Here is a 23,625-nt window from a genome sequence, read left to right on the forward strand (position 1 = left end):
TAGACTGTGACCCATATGCTTAACTTCAAACTTAAATTAATCAGAATGAATTAATCTTTTGTTTAAAAATATCTTAAAGTCTTTTGCATGTAAGTTGGAACACTTGTTTTTTTCTTTTTTATAGAATATTACATGTCATTTTTTAGGTCAATTAATGACTTCTAGAATAATATAAGGGAATATATTTACTTAATTTCAGCTTCTCACAGTGAACAATGTATTTGAAACAAGCAGAAACTTAATTCTAGAAATAAAAATGTTATGAATTTTCATATCATTGCATATGTTAATGTCCTATCATCAAATTATTTTGTGTAACCTACTGTTGCTCCGGAAAAAATACTTCTAAAAAGGGAAGACAATATTAAGAATAAAGACGCTATTGATAATTCTTTCACTGTGTGATGTTTTCATAATGAAATAATAGCATAAGATCTAAACAAACAAATGTGTTGTGTTACTCTAACAAATTTAATGCTTTGTCTTCAGAATTACGCCCTAGTTTTACTACCAGTAATGAGAGTGCCACTGGGGTCCCATTTAACAATTTTACTGTAGGTTGCCAACCGTACTGAGAGTAAAATGAGGTGATGCTGCAGTAAAAAGCCTCAATGCTAATCTTCACAGATCTATTGATACTTCTTAGGTCAACCACTTATCAGAAAGGATCTGTCTTCAGGACGGATATTCTGACCTAATTTTGTTTTTAAAAGACATCTTTGCTAAGTATGGGTGTTGCCCATACACAGTAAATTGACTTAGGTTGTCTACTTGAAATGTAATATTAAATCCACTATATCTAGACAAATATCAAGCAATTTGAATGGCCTTTCCCAATAGGATAAAGGAAAATGTAAAAAAAAAAAAAAAGGAAGTGTTAAAAGTAATCTGCTGAGGAAAGCTGAGAAAACCTATAAGGTGCTTCTCAGTAATTATCTGCAAGCTCACATCTAGCAGTACTCTGTGGTTAGTGTGAAGTAGATCTTTTCCTTTTCTTGAGGGAGGGGGAAAGTGATCTCAGTTTATTTTGTAGTCATTTCAGTATGCCCTGAGGTAAGAATGAGCAAAGCAGTTGATGTATGGTAACATTACGCACGGGTAACTTAGCCGTTTGCCAGAGCTCTGTTTTTAAAGCCTATCATGCTGTTTAAAATTTGCCTTGTTATGTTTGCTGGTTTTTCAAATAGACTTGGGCAGCCATGCTTTGGTTCTCAATTAAACAGACAATTTCTTTGGGCATTTTTCTGCTGCTTCACTGAAGTAAAGAAAATGTTTTATATCCATTTATTACGTTCACTGGCAGTTTCATTACTCTGAATATTCAAAACTCATAGAATGAGAATGGCAGCTTGGAAGTAATCCAAAATGCTCATGGTTAGTGGTGTTTCAAAGAATCATGTTCTGAATTAACTGACAAAGGTTGCACTTCTTTGTTAGATTTATTGATGTCTTTCCTGATGGGTTGGGGCATTGAGTGGAATTGCTAAAGGAAAACAGTAAACGTTTACTTCTAGAAAGAAGTTGCTTACGTTGTAGTTTCAGTATGATACAGTTCTTAGCATTAACCTTCTAAATCTTAATTAATTCCAGTCCTGTGTGCAGCTTGTAGTTTCTAATAACTAAAACTGATGTAGCTGCCATGTTAATGTTTTCTGTACTATATAAATGTTTTGTCCTGCTTACATTGTTTTGAGGGATGGGAACGCAAGCCCCAATTGCTCTGGTTTCCAGGACCTCTGTATAAAGCACTTGCTGTTACTTTGTGGCCTGTCCATTCTTTAAAGTCCTTGATAGCCAGGGCTCAAATAGATACAGTTCATATTCTGATTCCTGTATGGACTGGCTGGTATCTGATCAAGGTGCAGGTGGTCACTGCACCCTGTGAGGCAGTGTTTCACTGTGACATAGCACCAGTTCTCCACATGTGGTAGAAATACCAAGAGCATCCTTAAACACATATGCAAAAGTATTTGCAGGCAGCTTTTCAGTAACAGCCATTTAAGGTGGAGATACCTATGTGCACCATGGTGCTGTTACTGGTTAATTTTTACATTCTCATGAGGCAAAAAAAATCTTTCCTCCTAACTCTCATAATCACAGTGTATTAGCCACTCTCTTTATTTGTTATGTTTGGTCACAGTTGGAAAAATAATGTATTCTTCAACCTACTTGTTTTCAAGAGATCTTGTTTTGATGAAGAGTATAGTGTCTAAACATGCAATATCAATGTGATTTTGCTGTCTTTTGTGGGTTAATTAGAAAATTATATAATTTAGGAATTTTTCTTAATTTTAAAGAATCTTTGCTGGATATTTCTCTGAACGCTCCTGTTCATCTGAGCAAAGAAGTGTTCGGAAGAAACCTGAATAGCCACAGAGAGAAACAAAGGAGAGAGAAAGAAAGAATAAGAAAGAAACAAACCTGAATAGCCGCAGGTTACAGGTTTAGCCTTCTGTACAGAGATATATTTCTTTACTATATTTATTTGTATTTCACTGCTGCTTGAGAGTTCCTATCTACATCTGGCTCTGTGTTTACCATCCTGAAAAAAATTGCTTTCTAACCAGACAACACAGGCAGTGTGAGAAAGGAAGTGTAATCTCCATTTTACAGTTAGGAAAGAGGCAAAGATAGAGTCTGACTGTTCTCAGGTCACAGAAGATGTCTCTGGGAGAGCCAGAAGCTGAACCCACATATGTTGCTTGAGTCCCACTGAGTGACAAGACAGTCTTTTGTCAAAATCGAAGAAAATGCATTTGTTCAATATACTAATCTCAATGCTTTTTCTGTGGGCACCTTTTGGAACATCTGGGTTTTTTTCTATTTCAATTCATTCTGTTTTCTTGTCTTTCGTTTCCTAGTATGCATTAATATTTAATGTGTGATAGAATGGGATTTAAAACTTCACTATATGAAGGATAGAATGAGGCTGAGTTTAAATAATAGTTTGGACATAATTAAAATTCTTTCAAAGAGATTACATTTCTAGATAATCTTTATTGCCATTGCTATGTAAAAGATTTAAATCTGTTTCCATCTCTTTTTCATAAATTGATGCATATGCATAGATAGCATGATATTTCAGATGTGCTTATAAGAAAAATCTTTTTTTCCTACTTACTGTATTAAAAACAAACTGATAATAGCTTAGACAGTAGGTTTTAATAATTTTCTTTCTAAAGTATTCAGAAGTTGATAGTTTTTAATGTACTGTGCATAGCGTGAAATTGGTGTGTCTGATGCCTTCTCTTTGTTTGTGATATGTGGTGGATCTTCCCATGATCTCTTCCTGGTCAAGTTGTTTGTTTTTGTATTGGGGAATTTCTTCAGAAATGTAGGTGCAAAGCCAGTTTTCCTTTTACTGATTTAAATTTCTCCTAGGATCTATTTTTACCAGAATACATGAAGAAAGTATTTGTCTAAATGCCAACCAGATAGGGTCAGTTTACATATTTGAAAACACAACATTTTATCCTGTAACTGGAAAAATTATCTCAGGGGACCATTGAAGAGTTGGAAACTTATGGACTATATCGGTTTTTAATATCTGACGACTGTTTTGGAGATTGTGAGTGCTACTGCACACATATGTAAAATATGTCTTTGACATTGTGTCAGCGTGGCTTTGTTAACAGGTTGACATTCACTGTGTAGAATGGATTTAAACAATCTGCTGAATTCCTCATATGAGGACTCGATTTACTCTGTTTTTTCCTTATTTTACTGAGGTTGGAAGCTGGTATAATGTTTTCTGTGATTGTAGGCTGCGGCAATAAAAACAGCCAAAAGTTAGTTTTGTACTAACACATCTAAGAGGAGACTCAGAGGTGGAAGACAGGTTTTGTGGTGTTTAGGAGCTCATCTATAGCCTTCTCTTTAGGCTTACTATTCTATTTTTTGAAGCTCTCTGGAGGATCTACCTGGACTGTCTCCAGGTAAAACAAGTAGAACCTCTCTGAAGAGATGCTGAATGAGCATTGAATGGCAAATTGGTGTCACCAAAAGGAGTACTGGCAGAAAGATCTTACAGATTTACATCTTGCAGTGTTTTATCTTAAACTGAAACCTTAGGAAACAATTGGACTGGCTGGCAAACAATCCATGTTTGTGAATGTGATTCTTAAGCAAGCCTAGTGTTTATACCATATTCAGTCTGTGTTTGGAAAATTAACTGCGATACGAAGGGCACCTTGGTATGCATCTATCTTAGGATTCTATTGGAAAAATACTCCAAAGATTACAACTGCCTAGACATATGGAATAGTAATTGCATGAAAATACATTTTATGATTTTTAGCTCAGCTTTGGCAGTTGCAGCTGCTGACTGTGACTATTTAGTCAATGAATGTATTATAAAAACAGACTATTAAATGGAGAAATGGGGATAAAAACAAAAGACCTAGATACTAAATATACTTTCTTAATCAAGATTATTGAAATTCTACACCTAAAAAAACCCTGGGATTTTTTAGTTGTGATTATATTGTGTTATTATTTAATCATGTTCTATATGGATACGTATGACTTGCTTCCTGCTTTTCTCTTTACAACAGTATTTTAAAATACTGTGTACTTCACAAACAATGGCTAAAAAAGGGCTTTTTAAATTGTGTACTCATGGTATACCTATGTTCAGCTCACAACTAGACCAAGGACAGTCTGTGAGCTTTTTTCTGTGAGCTTGAAAAGTTTGTTGAAGGTTAAGCCTTGAAATTTTGCTACCTTTTAATTCTGATGTAGCCATGCAGTTCGCTGTGTCAAGATGTTTCTCAGAGTCCTTGGAGAGGACTAGAGGAACCACAGAAACATCATCCAACACAAATTAATCAATTTTATTTCCTCATCTCTTTTTAATTGCCAAGTAAAATGAGTTTTCTTTAGCTCAACAGAAAACGTATGTACACAAAGGATGTTGGTTTGTTTTGATAGGCTTACTGAAAGAAAAATGAGCTTTAGAATTAATAGTAACTAAGAAAAGGGAATTGTAAGTTAAAATCCTGTGAAGTACTTCATAAAACTCAATTCTGACAAAGTGCATGGCTGAAGTTCTATATCTACACTCATCTTTTTTTGTTCTTCATTTAAAGCAGTCTTAAATTATTTCACTTCCACTGCGTGTGGAAAGTTAGTGGCGATTCATAAGGTGCAAGGTGTTTTTCAGTGCATGGCATGGGTGGCAGTAAGCAGTGCTTGTCATTAAGCACAGCTGTTTCCAGTCAAACAAGCTCAGAACAGTTTACAGCAAATAACATGTATCACAATGCACTTTTTATTATTTTGCTTGTAAAGTGAATGGATGTATTCACTAAGGGGAAAAAGTGCCTTTTGTGATTGCTTGAAAATATTATTTTTTCTTTCTTGTTACTAGGTTTGCAAATAATATTTTACGTGTGATGAGAACAATTAAATTTCATTAGAATAAATGCCGATTTATTAATCAAAAATGGGTTAATGTGAATTTGGATTAATTGTGAAAGAATGAGTAAAGAGCTTATCCAACAATAGGATAGCTGCATGTCTTTGAAACTCAGATCTAGTCCAAGCAACTAGAACATGAAAAAACTGTTGCAAACAATTTTTGAACTGGGCTTTGTTCACACATCAACACTTTTTATCTTCAACCCTCTTAAAGGAAAAGGAAGTTTCTGTGAAAATCTCTGCTACTCAGCACTGGGAGCAAGCTTGAAATGTAACTGACAAACCATAGAACAGAACTAGGTTGTGTTCCTTCCTGGAAACTGTTCTTTTCTGTCACTTAAATATTATTTTGCGAAGAAGCAATCTAGCAATTGTTCTTTGAGAACTTATATATTCTGTTGATTTGCAGGAGAGACTTTAAGGAGATAAACCCATCTGATCATAAAAATCCATACTTACTTGATATATTAAGTATATATAAACTCACTATATAGTTGAGTTTTAAAAATGAGGAAGAATCAGAGTTTGACCCTGCTACCTAAGTGTCACCTGATACGTATGAGATGTGTCTCTATGCAAAGTAAATACCATTCAGAGCTGTAATCAAACCATGAGATTTTAAATAATTAGACCATATATTTTGGACTGTCTTCCATGGCCTCTAACTCTTCTGTATCTGTCAGTACAAAATCTGATATTCATCGTTAACTGTCTCCAACGTTAACTTTCATAATATTGTTTTCTCTGTTTTCTGTCCAAAAATGTTACAGAGGCTGGGGTATAGAAAAATTTCAGCCAAAGAAAGAATTCTAGCTGAGGTCAATAACAGCACTGGTTTATGTAAGAAAGTGTAATACTAAGATTTGGTGTCCCTGACGCCAGGTCTTTGAACTGATGGAAAGGTAAATTCCTTGTGTAGACCCAACACTTTGTTTTTATGACATTAATGATATATAAAACTTATGTAATTCTTATGATAATTGAAACAAATATTTAATAATAAATAACTGTAGTCCTTTACTGAGAAATACAACAAGAAACAGAAACAGTGCTTACGCAGGGAAGGACTGGAATATTGTACAGGGAAGAACTGGGTAACCTTTAGGACTGGAGCACTTGGGTGAAATTTGCACTTACAAGACTGAGAAAATATCTGTTTTCAGTGATGGGTTATCCCTTTGATGTGAAGACAAATCAAGGGAACTGCCTGGCTTAGTTGGTCAAATGATGACAGTGAGTCAGCAGTGTGATTTAGCTCTGACTAAGGCAAACATTTCTTAAGTAATATCAAGGAAGCAATTTCCAGGACAAACAAAAGTATTGATGCATTTGCAAAAGGCAGTGCTAAACTTTGGAGTCTGGAGTGCAAAGATGATCATGTGAATGGAGGACTTGTCCTCCACAAGGAGAGTGGGCAAGCATGGCTTATTTAGTCTATGAGATGAAACTTGAGAAAGGTTTGTAGATGTATTCTATAAATACATCATGGATGTAAGCATCAACATAGAAGAGAGAAAAGACATTTAACCTGAAAGTCAATGATGACGTAAGAAACTGAGTACAAACTAGCTGTAGATAAATTTAAGCTAGAAATTAGAAGAAGGCGGGCGAGCTTAGGACAGGATTTTTCCTACATCACTGGGCTCAGTCCTGTCCTATACTAACAGACACTGTTTTAAAAATAAGCACACTTTTGCCCCAACTTCTAACTCCTGTTAGACAGTTTTCAGCACCAGAATGAATTCAGATTCTGAAACTGCTGTCCACTAAACAAAGTGCAGGTGAAAGGCCCAGCTGTTTTAAATAGAAGTTGCGTCCACAAATAGGATCAGGTGATGTTAATGCTGACAACACAGAGCTGCTTCATGACCTGATGATCTGTAGGAGTTCTGTGCCCCATTCCTACTTCTGTTACAGTGTTAAATTTCTAGAGGTTTGTTGTTTTCCCTGGGTAGGTTAGTCTTTTAAGACTGTTTTTGAAAATTCCTGATTGTGAACAGTGGCCCTGTTGCTACTTTGTGTTTATCACTTTGCTTTAATGTGTCAACAGTGAATTAACATTAAATAGTCTGAGAAAAGCGGTTAATATAGATTAATCTATATTCTTTTTTAATCCTTTGAATTTACTTCCTTGAAGATACATCAAAGATGAGTTTGATTCATGAATATGTTTAGAAGATAAATGCAGTAAGGGAAAAGAACCCTGTTTTATAGTCTCTGTAAAGTTTAGAAATAAATCCTTTATATGCAGTAATTGACCTATATGATATGTTTTTTCCAGTTTGTTTCAGATCCTTGTGCCAGCAACCCCTGTCACCATGGTAACTGCAGCGCTAGCGGTGATGGCTACCTCTGTCTCTGTAGTGAAGGCTATGAGGGAACAAACTGTGAACACTCATTTCACAGCCTTCCAGTCTCTGAATGGACAGAGCTGACGTCACCAAGACAGAGCACACTGGTCTCATCCACCTTGGAACCTGACATTGTTCTTCCTCGTTCAAGAGCAACTGTGACGTTACCTACATGGCAGCCAAAAGCGGGACAGAAAGTTATAGATCTGAAATGGGATGAAACAGAGGTGAGAATATTCTATCTAAACGAAGATGCCCAGAAAAGTGTTATCATTGTTGGGTTGTAATTTGTGCATGATGTTGTGGATGTCTACATGAGGGGACTGAAGATATGATCTCTGTCCTGAGTTAAATATGCTAATAAAATCAAACACAGTAGATTTGGATACTTGTTAAAAGTAATGGATTTAAGTTGGCCAACATGTTGTATTAGGTATTTCTTTGAAACGGGATAATATTGTTTCTTCCAATCATTTGTATGACACCGTTTCTCCAAACATCAAATAAATTTAGGAAAATCAAAAGGTTAAAGCAATACCTTTAATATATTTTTTTCTGTTTGCAGTTATAATCGCATGTTGTTTTGAAAAATACATGTCCTTGCAGTGTTAAGAAAATGTAGTTATTTGGGGATTAAAAGTGGTAGTCAATGTATTATACAGTACACAACTCTAGCGATGCAATGATGATGGAGGAAACTTCTAAACATTTGTTGTATCTTTTAGTAAAATGACAAACTTAGTGTCTGGCAAAGCTACATCTGGAAAGCACACAACATACGAGCCTTAAGAAATGTGATCTTTGCTTTCTACTGTTTTGTACACTGTTTTATTAGTAATTCTTAGATGTCTTGCATAGACTCTAGTTTCTGCAAAAGTAAAAAGAACTATCAAACTTAGCCCAGTTACTGTTAAATATTAATCTTTACATGTGAAAACCAAGTATAGATAGAAAGTACGTTTTCTCACAAAGAAAAACTGATTATTTATCTCTGGATAATTTTTCCATGTATTAAGTTCATTCTATCACATGACCATCCTCCTCCCTTCTTCTCTGAAGTCCATTACTGCAAGAATGATTTGTAGTTCTCTTCATTGTTGTTCTCTTACTTGGAGGTGCAAGACCACTACTCCTGCATATCCTATTCCTACTGTGGTTGGTACTGAAACCTGATCCAAAGATCACCCACCTATAATAATGCTACCTATGTGCAAAATGCATCCCAAAGAACAGTCTGCCATAGAAGTGAGCATCTGTTTTGGGGGTAATGGTAGTGCCTTTTTTTTCATTTTGTTTGAATCAGTAGCAAGCACCTAGGGGTAATGAAGCTTGTTGGTGAAGAAATATTACAATTTCAGTAGGCAAAGAATTAAAATCTTCATGACATCTTTTTCTTAATGAAAAATGCATTGTAGAATTATTTCATTTGAGTTTTTTGAGGGATAAATAGGTTAAATGTCAGCTGTATCTGTTTTTGAAGTGTTTCAAGTAGTGTGATTCTTCTGAGGTGTTTTCACACTCCGTAATGAGAAAGTGAACAGGCATAAGTTTAATCATGGAATAAGTATATTTTTCGTCATTCTTTGCTAGCCCAAACAAATTTGTTCATGTTTTTACTGTAACGTTTATTTAAATCAGTTTTTGAAAGTAAAGTCAACCTATGTAAAATATATGTTTGATGTGTTATGACTCTCAGATTATATCTGAGGTACAAGTAGTTGTAGGGCTGTATCCCATTTCAGTGGGAGTTTTGGTGGGCAATGTCTGGAGAACAGAGCTTTATTTCTTGGAATTCCATCTCCCATATCTCTTATTTTACAGTAGAACATATGTCAGGCACCAAGTATGGAGTTTGGAGAGCACACTGAAGCAGAAACAAACAATGATCTGCTTTTATTACTTAGTTTAAAATAAGTGTCATCTCTGCATGGGTGCTCCATACGTCCTGATCAATTAAGGGCATGCCCTTCTCTGTACCAGATTTCCCTTGTGCTTCTTCCTCAATCTGTCATCTGGTATTGTATAAGTAACATTTCTGCCTGGTTTGCATTTTAGGTAGATTCATTAAGCATTTCAGCCAAACAGATCATTCACAAGTGGGTATTTTAATAGCTGAAATTCACCCCTTCTGTGTGTCTTCCATTACCTGAGAAATACATATATGTTATCAGTTGTGATTGCATTATTAGCACTAACATGGAAATTACTTGTTACCCTATTATGAAATTACTTGTGTTGATATGTGTTTAATAGATTGTGATGGTTCTTGTATTTTTTGTGGTCTTTCTAGTGTAGCATAATGATCTTCTGTCCTTTGGAATTCACAGTGAGAGAGATGCTTATCCGAAAGAAAGAGATTTCAGTTGCTGATTCCGATTTCAGTTGCTCTGACCTATATTAAACTAAAGAGAGTTGATTTGCCTGAAGGTCTGTGTTCCAAAGCCTCTTCAGTGGAGACTTCAAGAGTAAAGAGTTAAGCAGGAAACTACTACCTTTCCTCAAAGCTTTAAAAGCTTTGCAAAGGTTGTCCTTTCTTGCCCTCTTAAAAGGGAAAAAAAAAGTAACTCTAGGTTTTGTGTTGCAAAAATCTACTGTTTTGATCTTCCTGGAGATTCAGAGGCAACAAAGGCTGCTATTATTATGTTGGGATTTTCGTTTATTTGTTTTTGTTTTTTAAAATCTTCTAAGTCATCCTGTTTTTCAAATTATTCTATACTGATACTGCAAGTGAACTAATAGTTTTCATACTCTTTTGTCTCCCTGCTCAGAGAGAAATTTTGACAGAATCTCTCCAAATGAAAGCTCTCACTATCTTGCAAGGACGAAGTTTCCATGGAAGCTTTTTCAGCAGGTTTTGGGAACTCAAAAAATGAACAGCTGAGAGAAGTACACTGTCTAAGAGAGGCATGATGTACGGTTACAGTTGGACATTTTTTCTGTATTCCTTAGATACTAGGGATATACTTGGTACTGCTTGCTTGACTGAACCTTCTCGGTAATGTCTGCACCAGTAGACAACATACGGATGTCTTTGGATACAGTTTATTTTCTTAGACAGCTCTTGCTATAAGAAATTAGTCTTTTCCTGATATGCAGATTAAGGGCTACAAACACAGATCGTTGAGAGAAAAATATTCTTGTCTGTTGGTTTCTTTAGGCTAATAGGAATTTATCTTTGTGTTCAGTTGTTGAAAGAGAACATTTTTTCCTGCTTTGGGTAACTAACTTGTTCCACTTGCAAGAGAGATACAACTAGCAATCCACTTTTCCCCATTTCAATGATCTTTTGTGTTACAGTGCAGGAAAGATATATATTAGCCAATAACAGAAGAAAAAAGAAACCATTTTGTTTACCCTACTCAACTAACAGATCCAACAAAGGTTTCTGTGTACAAAATCAACTGTAAGAATAGCAGTACTGTACTCTTATATATTACTTTTCCTTAATAGCTCTCAATTTTTTTTCAAAGGAAATCAGCAGTATTATTCACATTTTACAGATGGAGACACTGAAGCACAGAGCAGTAAAGTGATTTGCCAGGTACGCAGCCAGGAATTAGAATGCTATGCATGTGAGCCCTAGTCTAACCTTTTATTTATACTGCAATACTACCACTCAGATTCAAGCTTTTGGAGCTAGTGATTAGAGGCTACGATAAACTTGTAATTCCCCTTGCAATGGGGACAGCATTTGTTTTACATGTGTTCTTAGTCAGTAGATTATAAACCTTTAAAAGGCGTATGGCTGGGTCAGGTGGAAAATCCTGAAATAGAGTGCTCCTGCTCTGCAGCAATGCTTCAGGAATAATTCTGCTTGAAACAGAGACCTTTGAATCTTTGACTGCTTTATGTGTTGCTAAATGGTTGTGCATTTTTTGCCAAAGTATGTTATGGATGCTGAAGGAGGCTGAACAGAATCATGGAGGTGAGATCCATTTGGGGTTGCTAAATACATAGAAACGACAGTTTAGGAAAATCTTTCACATGAAAATAGGTGGTGGCTGGAGGATGTATACTTGCCCTTTTCTTATCCTATTTTCTTGGCATTCCCTCTTATGATTGCTGTTGGGGTTAAAGTACTGGAATATGTATGCTTTTGGTTTGACTTAGAACAGCTTATACATGTATGTAAGGTTTATTTTGTAATCCTCGATTATTTATTTTTTTCTTTTAGAAAAATCATTTAAACAAATAAGGAAACTGAAGGAAACAGATTTTGCTAGAATAAGATTAACTTTATTCTAGGATAAATCTGTAACTTCACTAAATCTCTCCTCTACAATATTTATGTATGGAAATTTCTGTACAAATGCCATTCAGATAAGACAACTTGGTGTAAGCATCTCTGGATAGGTGATACCCTTTATTACATTTATTTTCAAAACACAAAACAAAAGTCTCTAAAAGCTCAATATGCTCAAACAAAACTTATGTGAAGTGCACACAAACCTTACTTTAGTATGTTCCATTGCTAAAAGATGTTTAATGGATAGTCATAAAGACTAGCTTTCCTAAAATCAAAACTCTTGTATCCCCTTTAAGGACAGAAATACCCTACAGAAAATTCTAGTGAGTGCAATTATGTCAAGATACCGAAGACCTGCTTGCTGCATCTATATTGTTGGGTGGGCTCAGGATTTTTGATTATCCAGGAATCAGCCCATCTTGAAGTCTTTGAGAGTCTGAGCAAAAAAACCCTGCCTGATGTGTTTACTGCCTTTCAGTGTGTTGGTGTAGAAGTATCTATGGCTGACTTGACAGACTTTGGATGGATTTTACATCGTAGCTTACTCTTCAGTGACCTGCGTTACAGAATCACAGAATCATTCAGGTTGGAAAAGACCCTTGGGATCATCGAGTCCAACCATCAGGCCTACTCTACAAAGTCACACTGCATGTAAAGAATTGACTATGTGGAATTTTTGCTCAATGAACTTGTTTCCACAGTGTTTACCATTATTATTCAGAACAGCTCCATACACTCTGGAATAAGAAATGATCGTTATTTGTTCAAGCAAGTAATATTTATTGAATGACAGTGTCGTGGTTTAACCAGGGGGTAGGCAGCTAAGCCCCACACAGCTGCTTGCTCACTCCCCAACCCAGTGGGAAGGGTAAAAGCGTGAAAATTCATGGATTGAGATAAAGACAGTTTAATAATTAGAAAAAGTGAGAAAAAGAAAACAACAAAGAAAAACCCCAAACAAAAGAAAGAAAACTAAGTGATGCAAAACACCCCAATTGCTCACACCAACCGACTGATGCACAGCCAGTCTCTGAGCAACAGCAGCCCTGGCCAACTGCTATCCCCCACAACCTAGTTTTATTGTTGAGCATGACATCATATGGAATGGGATATCCCTTTGATCAGTTAGGGTCAGCTGTCCCACTGTGCCCCCCGAACCTTGTTGTGCACCACCAGCCTACTTGCTGGCAGGGCAGTCTGAGAAGCAGAAAAGGCCTTGATGCTGTGTAAGCACTGCTCAGCATTAACAAAAAGATCTGTGTTATCAACACTGTTTTCATCACAAATCCAAAACATAACACCATGTAAGCTACTGTGAAGAAAATTAACTCTATTCTGGCCAAAACCCGTACAGACTGATTGTCAGATTTTATGAAGTTGACATTGATTTTGGTAGCCATCCTGAGACAAGAAGGCACCTGACTAATATGATTACCCAGGTAATTTATCTGAGAAAGTGTCATTATGTAAGATAACCTACTGTGCCCGCTGAAGCGTCTACCTCTTGGTGTAATATTGGCATTATTAACCTGTGACAGAAATACAAAGTTTTAATAGTGTTGTCTAGAGGATTGCCATGCACCAGAGTGCGCTGGATCCTCTTGGCAGTGTGATTGCTGACTCTACAAAGTGGCTTTTGCTCAGATGAGCAAAGAAACACAAACTGCCAGCAATAGAATTTGCTGGGTGGATATGCAGCCTTCCTTACACCACATTTCAGTGCTACAATAACTGGCAAGTGTTTTTCATTTGATACTGTTTTTGGATGCAGTCTGTCAGTCTTCCCTTGGTGTTCTTCAGAGAGGCACTACTCCTACTCTAAACAGTTTTGCTTTTCTCTCCCACTGGTGAGATATGTTAGAAGTAAGCCTTTATTTTCTTTCTGTTCTGGTTTTTCTTTCAAGCATTGTCCCATATGAAACTCTGGAGGGTAGAAACAAATACACTTATGTGGAGGCTAAGCTATGTGACACTAGATTTTCAGAAGCAGTCATTTTTCCATGCTTATGGAGCAAGGGAACTGCTTTTCTTTCTTTTATAATTTTGTTCTCTCTGAATGGGATTTCTGTGCTGGAAATGACCCTGGTTTGTTGCTTGGCATCTTGACTACAAGAAACCTCTTATGGTTCTATTATATTGCCTTTTATTTTCCTACTCTCTTTTCCGTTTTTAATTCTTTGCAGACAGCTGTTCAAGATATTATAGACAGGATCTAACCTGTTTTATTTCTTTAACATGATTTTTCCCTTGCATAAGGAAGTCTGACAAAGTTTTCGTGCTTCTTAGAAAATAAAAGCTATCTCTTGCCACCCTTAGAGGGTTGGAAAAGAAGAAATCCTGCAGTCCTTATCCTGATGGAAAATTATGTTCAGAAAAGGCAAAACTGCACATTATAAAACTTGCTTTATTGAATTAAAAGTTAATATGTAATCCCTTGGAAGATGATTTGAAAGAGTTAGCATTTGCAGGATCATTCCTCATAATACATTCATCGTGACAGTTTCTGTCCTACCAAAGAAATGAAAGGTTATCTTTCTTAATCACCATGTCAATTTTAATGGGAGACCACCCCAGAACATAGCCTTGTTTTTCTCAAAGAACTAATTTTTGTACTCTTTTCATTAACATAATGTCTTTTCAAATATGTTTACGTTTTAAAGCACAGTTTTTTCTTTTAAGCACTGATCTTTTCTGTAAGATGAGTTTGTATTCATCTCTTTTATTTAGTTCAAGAATGATGTGTGGAAATGATGTGTGCATTTGTGTATTCTCTTTAATTCCAGACTTGCTTTGGCTGCAAGACCATGCAGATTTCTCTGTTGCCCCATTAGAGGTAAAAATAGGAGAACAGCTTTTTCAGGTGGAAAGACAGGAGATTAACCAATGAGAACCTTCACAGCTAGCAGAGAAGGAAAGCGTCAATTAAAAATACACAGATGCCTGTGTGAGTGTGCACACACATGCACACATACTTATTTGTGTAACCTTGGGAATATTTTCAAAATGAAGCACTCTTACTGTGTGTTGGAATGGGGTTTATGTGAAAGCCGTGATGTCACGGAAGTTACAATGGCAATTTACAGGAAAGACTTGGTAGGCAACTGGCTCAGGGGGTGAATTTTTACTCACAGAATCACAGTGTAGGTTGGAAGGGATCTCTGGAGACTGTGTAGTCTAACCCCCGTGCTCAAAGCAGGGTCAGCTAGAGCAGGTTGCTCAGAACTGTGTTCAGTTGAGTCTTAAATACCTCCAAGGCTGAAGGGTCCATAAGATACCTGGACAGCCTCTTCCAGTGTTTGGAAGTATCTGTTAGTTTTCAGAAATATTCATTAATATCTTGTTAATAAGATAGTGAGGAATTGCTGAGGCTAATGTGAATTTGGTCATTCCACTTACAGACAACTTTAGTCTGAGGCAAGCGTGGCATGTTTTGCAAGAAGTTTTGTCTTCTGTGATTCTTTAAACTCAGTGGGTTGAGATACAAAAGAAATGCAAACATGTATCACGGTAGTAGAATGGCTGTATTTTGCACTGTTGATGAGGCCTTGTAGAATTACAGATGTCTGGTCAGCTTTCCAAGAAACTTACTGTGAAATTTCATATACAACAAGTATCTTCAGATAACTACTATAGTGAGAGGTTGCATATATGTATCCTAGCATAAATGTAGAGTCTGTATGTTACTTTTCTTAGCCTTATTGAACTAAAGGCTAGTACACTTAATTTACCAAAGTAATAAAGGCACTCATGTAAAAAATATTGCCCTGGGATTTATGTATGTATTTCAGCACTTATTGAATTGTCTGTTTCATTATTCTGGTTGGTCTGTAAGGCAGAAGGGTCTGTACAATTCACATGATTTAATTTTTTCAGAAAAGGTGTAATATGGAAGAACAGTCTGTTGCTCTCTTCTTAGGTACCACACCTGACTTCCTTTGCAGTCTCACTATGCTACTGCTATGGCCTGGTAAGGTAATCTTCTAGCCAAGTCACTGCTGTCTTGTTAAGGTCCAGGAAGAGACTGTAGGAATAGGTACTCTTCTGGAGATTTCACTCTTGCTTTCTCAAATGATGCTTCTCTTTTACCTATGTAAAGACTTGGAAGGTTAACACTCTTAAAACATTTGAAGCAGAAATGTAGTTCTTGTATATCATGTTCTGTTTTAAAAAACAAGAACGTGATTTAGATGCAAACTTAAGAACATGTATGTGAAGAGGAATTCTGTGTTTCCTATCAGCAATTTGATATTTAAGCATTTTAAACTCTAAGTAATATATTAAAGAGCAACTGTTCAATATATTCTGTACTGATGTAGGAGCTTATCTTTGTAAGCAGCTCCTAAACATACTTTAGTCTTTGGCAGGTGCGTGAAGATTTTGTTTTCTTTGGTGACTATTTTTAAAGTAGCTACATCATTTGTGTTGTATCTATAAGTCTGTTCCCCAAGGAGCTTCCTTGCTGGCTTAAAAGTTCTGTGTCATTGAATGCTTCAGGGGAATTTTGGAAGAACTTGATGTCCTTGCAGTTATATGTAATTTTTTTTCAAGATTATCTTTAAATGACTTTAGATGGTCTGTATTTTTTACTTCAGCCATTTCACTTTTTAAATTTTGAGGAATTAGGATAGGAATGCTCTTTATTTTACTTTCTGAAAATTATTTAAGTATATTTTCCAGTGAGTTCTGTTTTAAATATCTCCTACCTGTTCTAGCAGCCTTTTTTTTTTTTTTTTTTTTTTTTTTTTTGAGAGTGAGACTTACAGATTGTTTTCATCTTCTCAGTGTCCTTTCTTATTGTAATGTATTGGTCTTCTTTGCCCTCATTCTTCAATCTTTCAGTTTGGCAGAGAGCTCTGTTAGTATAGGAAAGAGACATAAAAATCTTTATGCAAATTTCTCACAGCTGTGAAAATCTGTATAATTTGTTTCCTTATTCAGGTATCAAAGCAGTCACTTTTGTCTCTGTAGTATTTGTCTGAAATAGGACACTTATAGAACCATTTTTTGTCCTTATGAGAGCTGCTGCTTCTTCCTGTGTTTTTTGTCTAATCCAAGTACCAGATTTTTTAATATAAAAAAAAAAAGAAATAACTTAAACTTAATCTGTTATAAAACCCTAGGTTTAGTGTCCTACTGGTTTAGATGATTATTTTATTGGATTCTTAGAACATGAAGTTAAAGCCAATTAGAAATGGAGTTCCTAGATAAAGACATCAAACAGTACAGATCTCTTAATAGAACAGTCAAAAATCCTGCATTTTCCTTTTTGCTCTTCTGATTACCATTGAAATATTTCTATCTGTGCTTTTCATGCTGAGTAATCCTTAATTCTGCTGTGTTTGCAAACAAGTGGTTTTGTTTTGTTTTTTTTCCATTTTCACAAGGTTGAATCTCAGCTCTTACTATGAAGCTGCTTTGTTTGGCTCTTGCTTCTTTAATTTTTTGGGTTTATTTTAATTTTAGTTTCAAAGAGATCAATACCCTTTACTTTACAAACTTCTAATATTGAATAGTAAGGTAAATGACATGCTTAAATTACGTTTTTTCCCCTTGTGTTCCAAGGTAATAAATGCATGGAATTGTAAAACTAATAAACACTTTAAAAGTGTTAAAACTGAGTGTATTTTTAGATGTAGTATAAGACTGTGTGAGAATAGAGATGTTGATTTATTTTTTTTTTTCCTTTGTTCCAGTAGTCATATAGATTCTTAAAGAAAATGAATGTTTAAATGTTGGCAAATAAAAAAGGAAGAGTGTTAGCCAGACTAATTTTGGATTCATTGTGTTTTGAATATTAGCTCCATAATTTTGACTTCCAAGATTGAAAAATTGTAATGGATATATTATCTTTTTTCAAAATTTATTTCAACAAATACAATAAAATTGCATCTCACATTATTTTCATAAACTACATGTATTGATATTATATGCACCAGAGAATTCAACAGTGTATCAAGTAATTTAGACATTTTTGGTGAATGTGAATACTGAGTATTTGTCTTGCCTGAGTCAAAAGCAGCTACGAGTCTCCTAAAAATTATTACTTGCATCATATTCTGGACTTCTGTTTTTCATGTTTTCACAAGTGTTTCATGACATTGTTTAAAATAAGAATTGGAATTTTACTTAAATTTACAAATTAGATTCTGGCTTTTTCTTTGATGGGTGATTAATTCATGGAAGTGTGTCAGGTTGCATTTTCAGTTTGCCAGTAAGGCTGATGTAAAAATGTTGCACACGTATTCTAGATGACTGAGAAAATAACATTGCAAAATCTGCCTAGCAATTTGAAGATGAAAATGACTGATTTTTTTTTTTCTTACAGTGTGATATTTCATAGGCAAGCTGATGAAGATACCTGAAAACTACTTAATTAAAACTACTGATGATGTTATTTTAGGTGATAGAAAGACTCAATTATGCCACATAAAACATTACTTACTTGAAATAAAGGTATCATTGAAAACACTAATAGTTTTCAAACTGTCTTTATGGAATTACTACTTTACAAGATATGAATAATTAAGGAGTCTGCCTTTGATTCCTCTGTGTTGTATGGCATCCTGTATGGTGTCTTGATCTAGTTAATACAGTAACTGATTTCTATGCCTACTAGGCATCACAGATTTGGCAAATACATCCTTTGAACTGTGCTCATAATTTTTTTCCATCTGAAAGCACTGTTTGTGTAAGCAACTTTTACTTGGAAAAAATAGTAATGGGCAAGTGGGTGAGTATTTTTAAAAGTAATCTGTGTTTGGAAAAAGCATATTTCAATGTAGTAGAAAGACAATAACAGTATTTGCTATTACAAATCCTCCAAGACCACCTAAATTAATGATGCAGTATTTCTTGGATGTGGCAAATGTTAGAGCTTTCTTATTTTAAAAGACGAGAAGCCTATTCATCTTTTTTCTAAACATGATCACTTTTAAAGGAAGATGCCTTTAGAAGTTCACATTTATGTACAGGAAGTTTTTGTTAAAAACCTAAAATAATGGTTGTGTGAATTTTCAGAATGTTTATTGATAGCATAAATGTTTTGGTGAATGTTTAGCTCTATCCTGATGATTTTTAAAAGGTGACTGCTGGACTATTAGTGCTATTTAAAAAAAAAAAAAATCTTTCATGTTTTCTTTGGTCAGACTTTCTGGTTTACTGTTAAATAAAACTATTTTTATTTTCAGATAACCCCCGATGTGGCTTGTGGAAATGCCAGTTCCAATACCTCTGCTGGAGGTCGGCTTATCTCCTTTGAAGTTCCACAGAATACATCAATAAAGTAAGAATATGTGTAATGTGTGATGAAATAGAAAATGCTTTTATTTTAATTTGCCTGTATATTTTAGACAACAGTTTTTCGGATAGTCAGGTTTGTCAAATGGCTAAAAGTATATGAGAGAACTTCAGACAGACTTCAGGCATCTAGCAGTGCCACAACAACTCATTGCTTGGTATGCAATAAATAAATAAACATATTTAATGTTTTAGAAGATATAAGCATGTAAACTGTTTCTGGGCTATCGGAATGCATTAGAAATTAGTGCAGATGTGATAAAGATGTCAGTTTGGAGAAGATATGACATTTTCTTTCTCCTTCATGCAGTGAACACTTTTTTTCCCTCCTTTAATCTCAGTCTGCACTTGCTGGTAGAAAATGTTATTGTTTACTATATAAAAGCATGTATTTTGTGCATTTGTATTTGATTTCTGGATTATTGCTTTGGGTGTCATCAGCTGTGAAATCTTTGTGTATGTCCTGCAAACCACAGTTCTCAAAAATTTGAATTTATTCTGTGTTGCTCACTTTTCAAACTCATGCTTTTTTGATCAAGTGTTTGCTTTGTTACTTTTAATTAACAAAACCTGATTTCCTGGAAAGATCTGATTCTGTCAGCTGGAATGAGGCATTTTCTTATTAGAAATTTTATTTCAAATAAAAAGCTGCCAACATAGTTCTCTGGCTCACAGTTTTACTGCCATTTTAGACTTCAATTTTCCAAAAATAGCCTACTTTTCTCATACTGTCATCTTATCTTTCAGAATCCCAGCTTTCAGTTAAAAAAGGCCATGCTCGCAGGAAAAAACAAACTGATGCAAGCAGACAAGCTGCAGACAGTTTGGAGCAGTAACTGTTAAACGTGGGAGCTGTTCTACTCTTCCCACGGGACTTTGAATCGTGCTCATTCATGAGCGTTAAGCCTAAGTCAGGAAGAGATCTGTGAGTGTGGATGCTCTGGCTGGCTGGAATCTGTAAGCAAACAAGTGTCTTTTCTTGAAATCAAGAATAAGCTGGCATTTGTGGATTCTACATCTGTATTTAAGACCCTTCATGGAGGGACCTCATTTTAAAGGAGGTTGCAGAGGGCACAGTCATTTTTGGTCATTTTTTACACTATATATCTTTAGTGGTGTGTTACATTTGGGTAGGTTAATGCAAGTCAATATCTATCTTTATTTCATTGTATTTCCTGTGTTCAAGGCCCCAAGTAGCGTCTCTGGTTCAATGCTGTCTGTGAAAGGAAAATAATTTCAGTTTAATAATTTTGTTTTGATCGTCAGGTGTGACCTAAACTGTGAAACTAGTTGCTATTTTGTTCTAAAAGTGAGATGGTCAGCTTTGGGAGTAGCGATGGGGATAGTTCTTAAAGAGGACACAAGATACAGTAAAAAATTTGCTTCTTAATTTGTCTAGTTGCAACATTTTTCAACTTGTGTCAAACATGATTACAAAACTTTGCATTTCTTGTTTTGAACTCAAATAAGAAGTGACAAGGGAGAAACTGCCTTGTGTTTTTAGCAGGATTGAAACTATTTCATTACAGGAGATTGTGGAACACAACTTCATCTCTGGGTATTTGGAGGCCTGTTTTCTGCAGGAGAGAATTACCAGTTTTCAGCAGTTAGATGCAATTGTGTTTGAATTTTTGGAGGATTGTTCAAACTCATTTGGGATTCATTCAGAGGAAATTAATGCAAATATCTGGGAACTTGCCAGAAACATGACAGTTTTTTTTCTTTTCTTTATGGAGGTGAGTAGGGAAAAAAGTATCCTGAGAGGAAAGAAACACTGACTGACATAGATACAGTGCTCCCTAGTGGAGCCAACAGGATGTATGCAGTTGTAGATACTACTTTATCCAATCTGTCAATATTCAGGAAGGCACCGTGGACTCAGTAACCCTGGGAGCATTACATGACTCATTTGATTTACAAGAATAAACTGTCCTGAACCTTCGATCTCGCATGTCAGACAAATGAGGATTTCTACCAGGATCCATCTCCCTGTATTGAACAAACATTGAATGCTCTTCAGTAAACAAGAGGGCTGGATGTACTTCAGCTGCAGAAAATGATGGCATTGTAGATGTAGAACAGAGGTACTATCCAAAAAGGCATAAATACAAAGACTGAGTAAAGATGCTTTACTATTATGTAATGTTTATGTAAAACTCCTCTTGGGCACTAAGATGGTGTCCTTCATGTATTAGAAATTGAGACTCTGTATTATTAAATCTGCTATTACATATACTATTATGGAAATCTTACTATTGAAACATTTTTTTACTTTTTGTGGACATGCTAAAAACCTTCAGGTCTTTTCCTGATTCCATACTTGCTACCTTTAAATTTTCCTTCTTTGTTGATAATCTTTTGTTCTGCAGTGATGTACTTCCTAATAACACCAATCTTCCTCAGTGTAAATATTCTTATAATTTCTTTTCTTAGAATAAGGCAAGATGCTACTGCTTCTCTTATCCTGCTATGGAAGGTCACAACCACTGGATTTAAACAGTGTTCACTTATTGATGGCAGAAGTGTCACTCTTCTCCAGGCACTGGGTGGACTTGTTCTCTCTGAAGAAATGCTTGCATTGGGAAACAACTACTTTATTGGTGAGTAACATGCTGACTTTCTGTTTATCACTTCTAGATGACAGCTGATGGTTTACCCAGCATTTAGAGAAACAAAGGGGTAATTGCCTTAATTTAAGTGCTGCTGAAGTATCCATATATGATATTGGAACCATGTTTTAGACATTGGTTCATTCAAAGCAGACAAATTCTTACACAGGTGACACCATTCAGTTTAAAATCTAGATTGTGATTTTTGCCTGCTACCTTTAGATGATACAAGGTATTTTATGTGTTCTATTTTAATCAGCTGTAAAGCTTTTGGCAAATGCTACAGTAAATAGCTATGAATGTTTGAGGTGTTTCTTTGTCAGATATTGTATCATGGAATACTTTGTAAAGAAGCTTAAGCCTGTACACAGTAAACTTAAAAAAATGTATTCAAATATAATAGGAAATCTGATATTCTAACTATTCACTTGCACTATTTTTTCTCTTCTAGTTTTGTCTCTGTGAGTATGAAATCTTAGAAATATACTGTATGTTTCATTGGGCAATTAAATGTTAAGCATCTTTGTGGAAGGGGTGTAATGAAAATAGGCCGATATGCTATATTTAAGTGTATGGGAAATCACACTGCTTTAATGCAGTATTTATGCATAGACACAATAGACTTAATTAAATTGAGCTTTCTGGGCAGATGGTTTATTATACCAGTGACATGAAACCAAAGTCATTGTAATAACAGCATTTATTGTAATCTGCTTGAAATGCTGTATGTCTTATAATGAAGTATAAGCTGCCACAAATTGTTATGCGGCAACTTATCATGCTAATAAATGTAAAATTAAAAGCATTCTGATGCAGAAACATTGGGCCAAATTCTAAGTGTGTAGCTAATACAGAAAAAAAACAAATGCAGTAGTGGTGCCATGTTCTCTCCCTTCTGAGCTGTCACTTAGCAAAGATATTGCTTGAAGGCTATTAGTATAATCATTTAATTACTGTCAGCAGTGGTTTCTTTTAGTGATATTTATTTTCTTAACATAATTTTCCAGTTTCATATATTTTATTTATTATTTACTTCTTTCTGGGATATTTAGTTTTAGCTTTCTTTTTTCTTTTAATCTAGTTTTGCAATTAATTTATCAGTTATAACTCTTCTTATGTGTCTTCCTCAGGAATACATTTTTGCATTTGCCTTGTGGTAGTTAAAGTACGATAAAACTTGCTGAAGACAAGATAATTTGTAACTTTTGTGCACTCATGAAAGTACCTAAAGGCAGAGCTTGGTCTATAAGCTCCCAGAGGGCCTAAGTTGCTCTGTGAAGGCTCCACTTGACTGTACACACCATAGAGCAGAGGCTATTAATTTAGATAACTAAAATGAATATTGTCTTAGTCTTTAGTTGTTTGCCTTGTCCTACTTGTCTCTTTGTGGCTGTCTTGCTCGATCATGAGGCGAAAATATACCTTTTCCTCAATGAGTACAGAACAAGAATCTATATATAGTTCATAAAAATTGTACTAATGATCTGGTTTATTTCATGCACTACAAGTTTTCTGAGACCTCTTATTTTAATTACATGTGGTTTTTGATATTTTCTTTGATCTTTCTTCTTTATTTCCTGATAGTGAAATTCTCTGTAGAATTTTCCTGTTGTTGTAATGTGATTTATGTAAAGAACATGAATCATAAGTGCGTATGCATGGAGCAGCAGGGAGACTCCAATAACACAGTGATACATTCATGAAT

General features: G+C 35.3%; 1 protein-coding gene across 1 annotated transcript in view; it reads left to right on the forward strand.

Annotated features, from left to right (window-relative positions):
• DNER (delta/notch like EGF repeat containing) overlaps positions 1 to 23,625 on the forward strand; it is a 134,087-nt gene that overhangs the window by 46,325 nt on the left and 64,137 nt on the right. The window contains exons 2-4 of the mRNA XM_074877636.1: positions 7,700 to 7,996; positions 19,203 to 19,297; positions 21,745 to 21,911. Of these exons, the coding sequence (XP_074733737.1) occupies positions 7,700 to 7,996; positions 19,203 to 19,297; positions 21,745 to 21,911 (559 nt within the window). The remainder of the gene's footprint in view (positions 1 to 7,699; positions 7,997 to 19,202; positions 19,298 to 21,744; positions 21,912 to 23,625) is intronic.

The sequence above is a fragment of the Strix uralensis genome, chromosome 9 (genome assembly GCF_047716275.1).
Source record: "Strix uralensis isolate ZFMK-TIS-50842 chromosome 9, bStrUra1, whole genome shotgun sequence".
NCBI lineage: Eukaryota > Metazoa > Chordata > Aves > Strigiformes > Strigidae > Strix > Strix uralensis.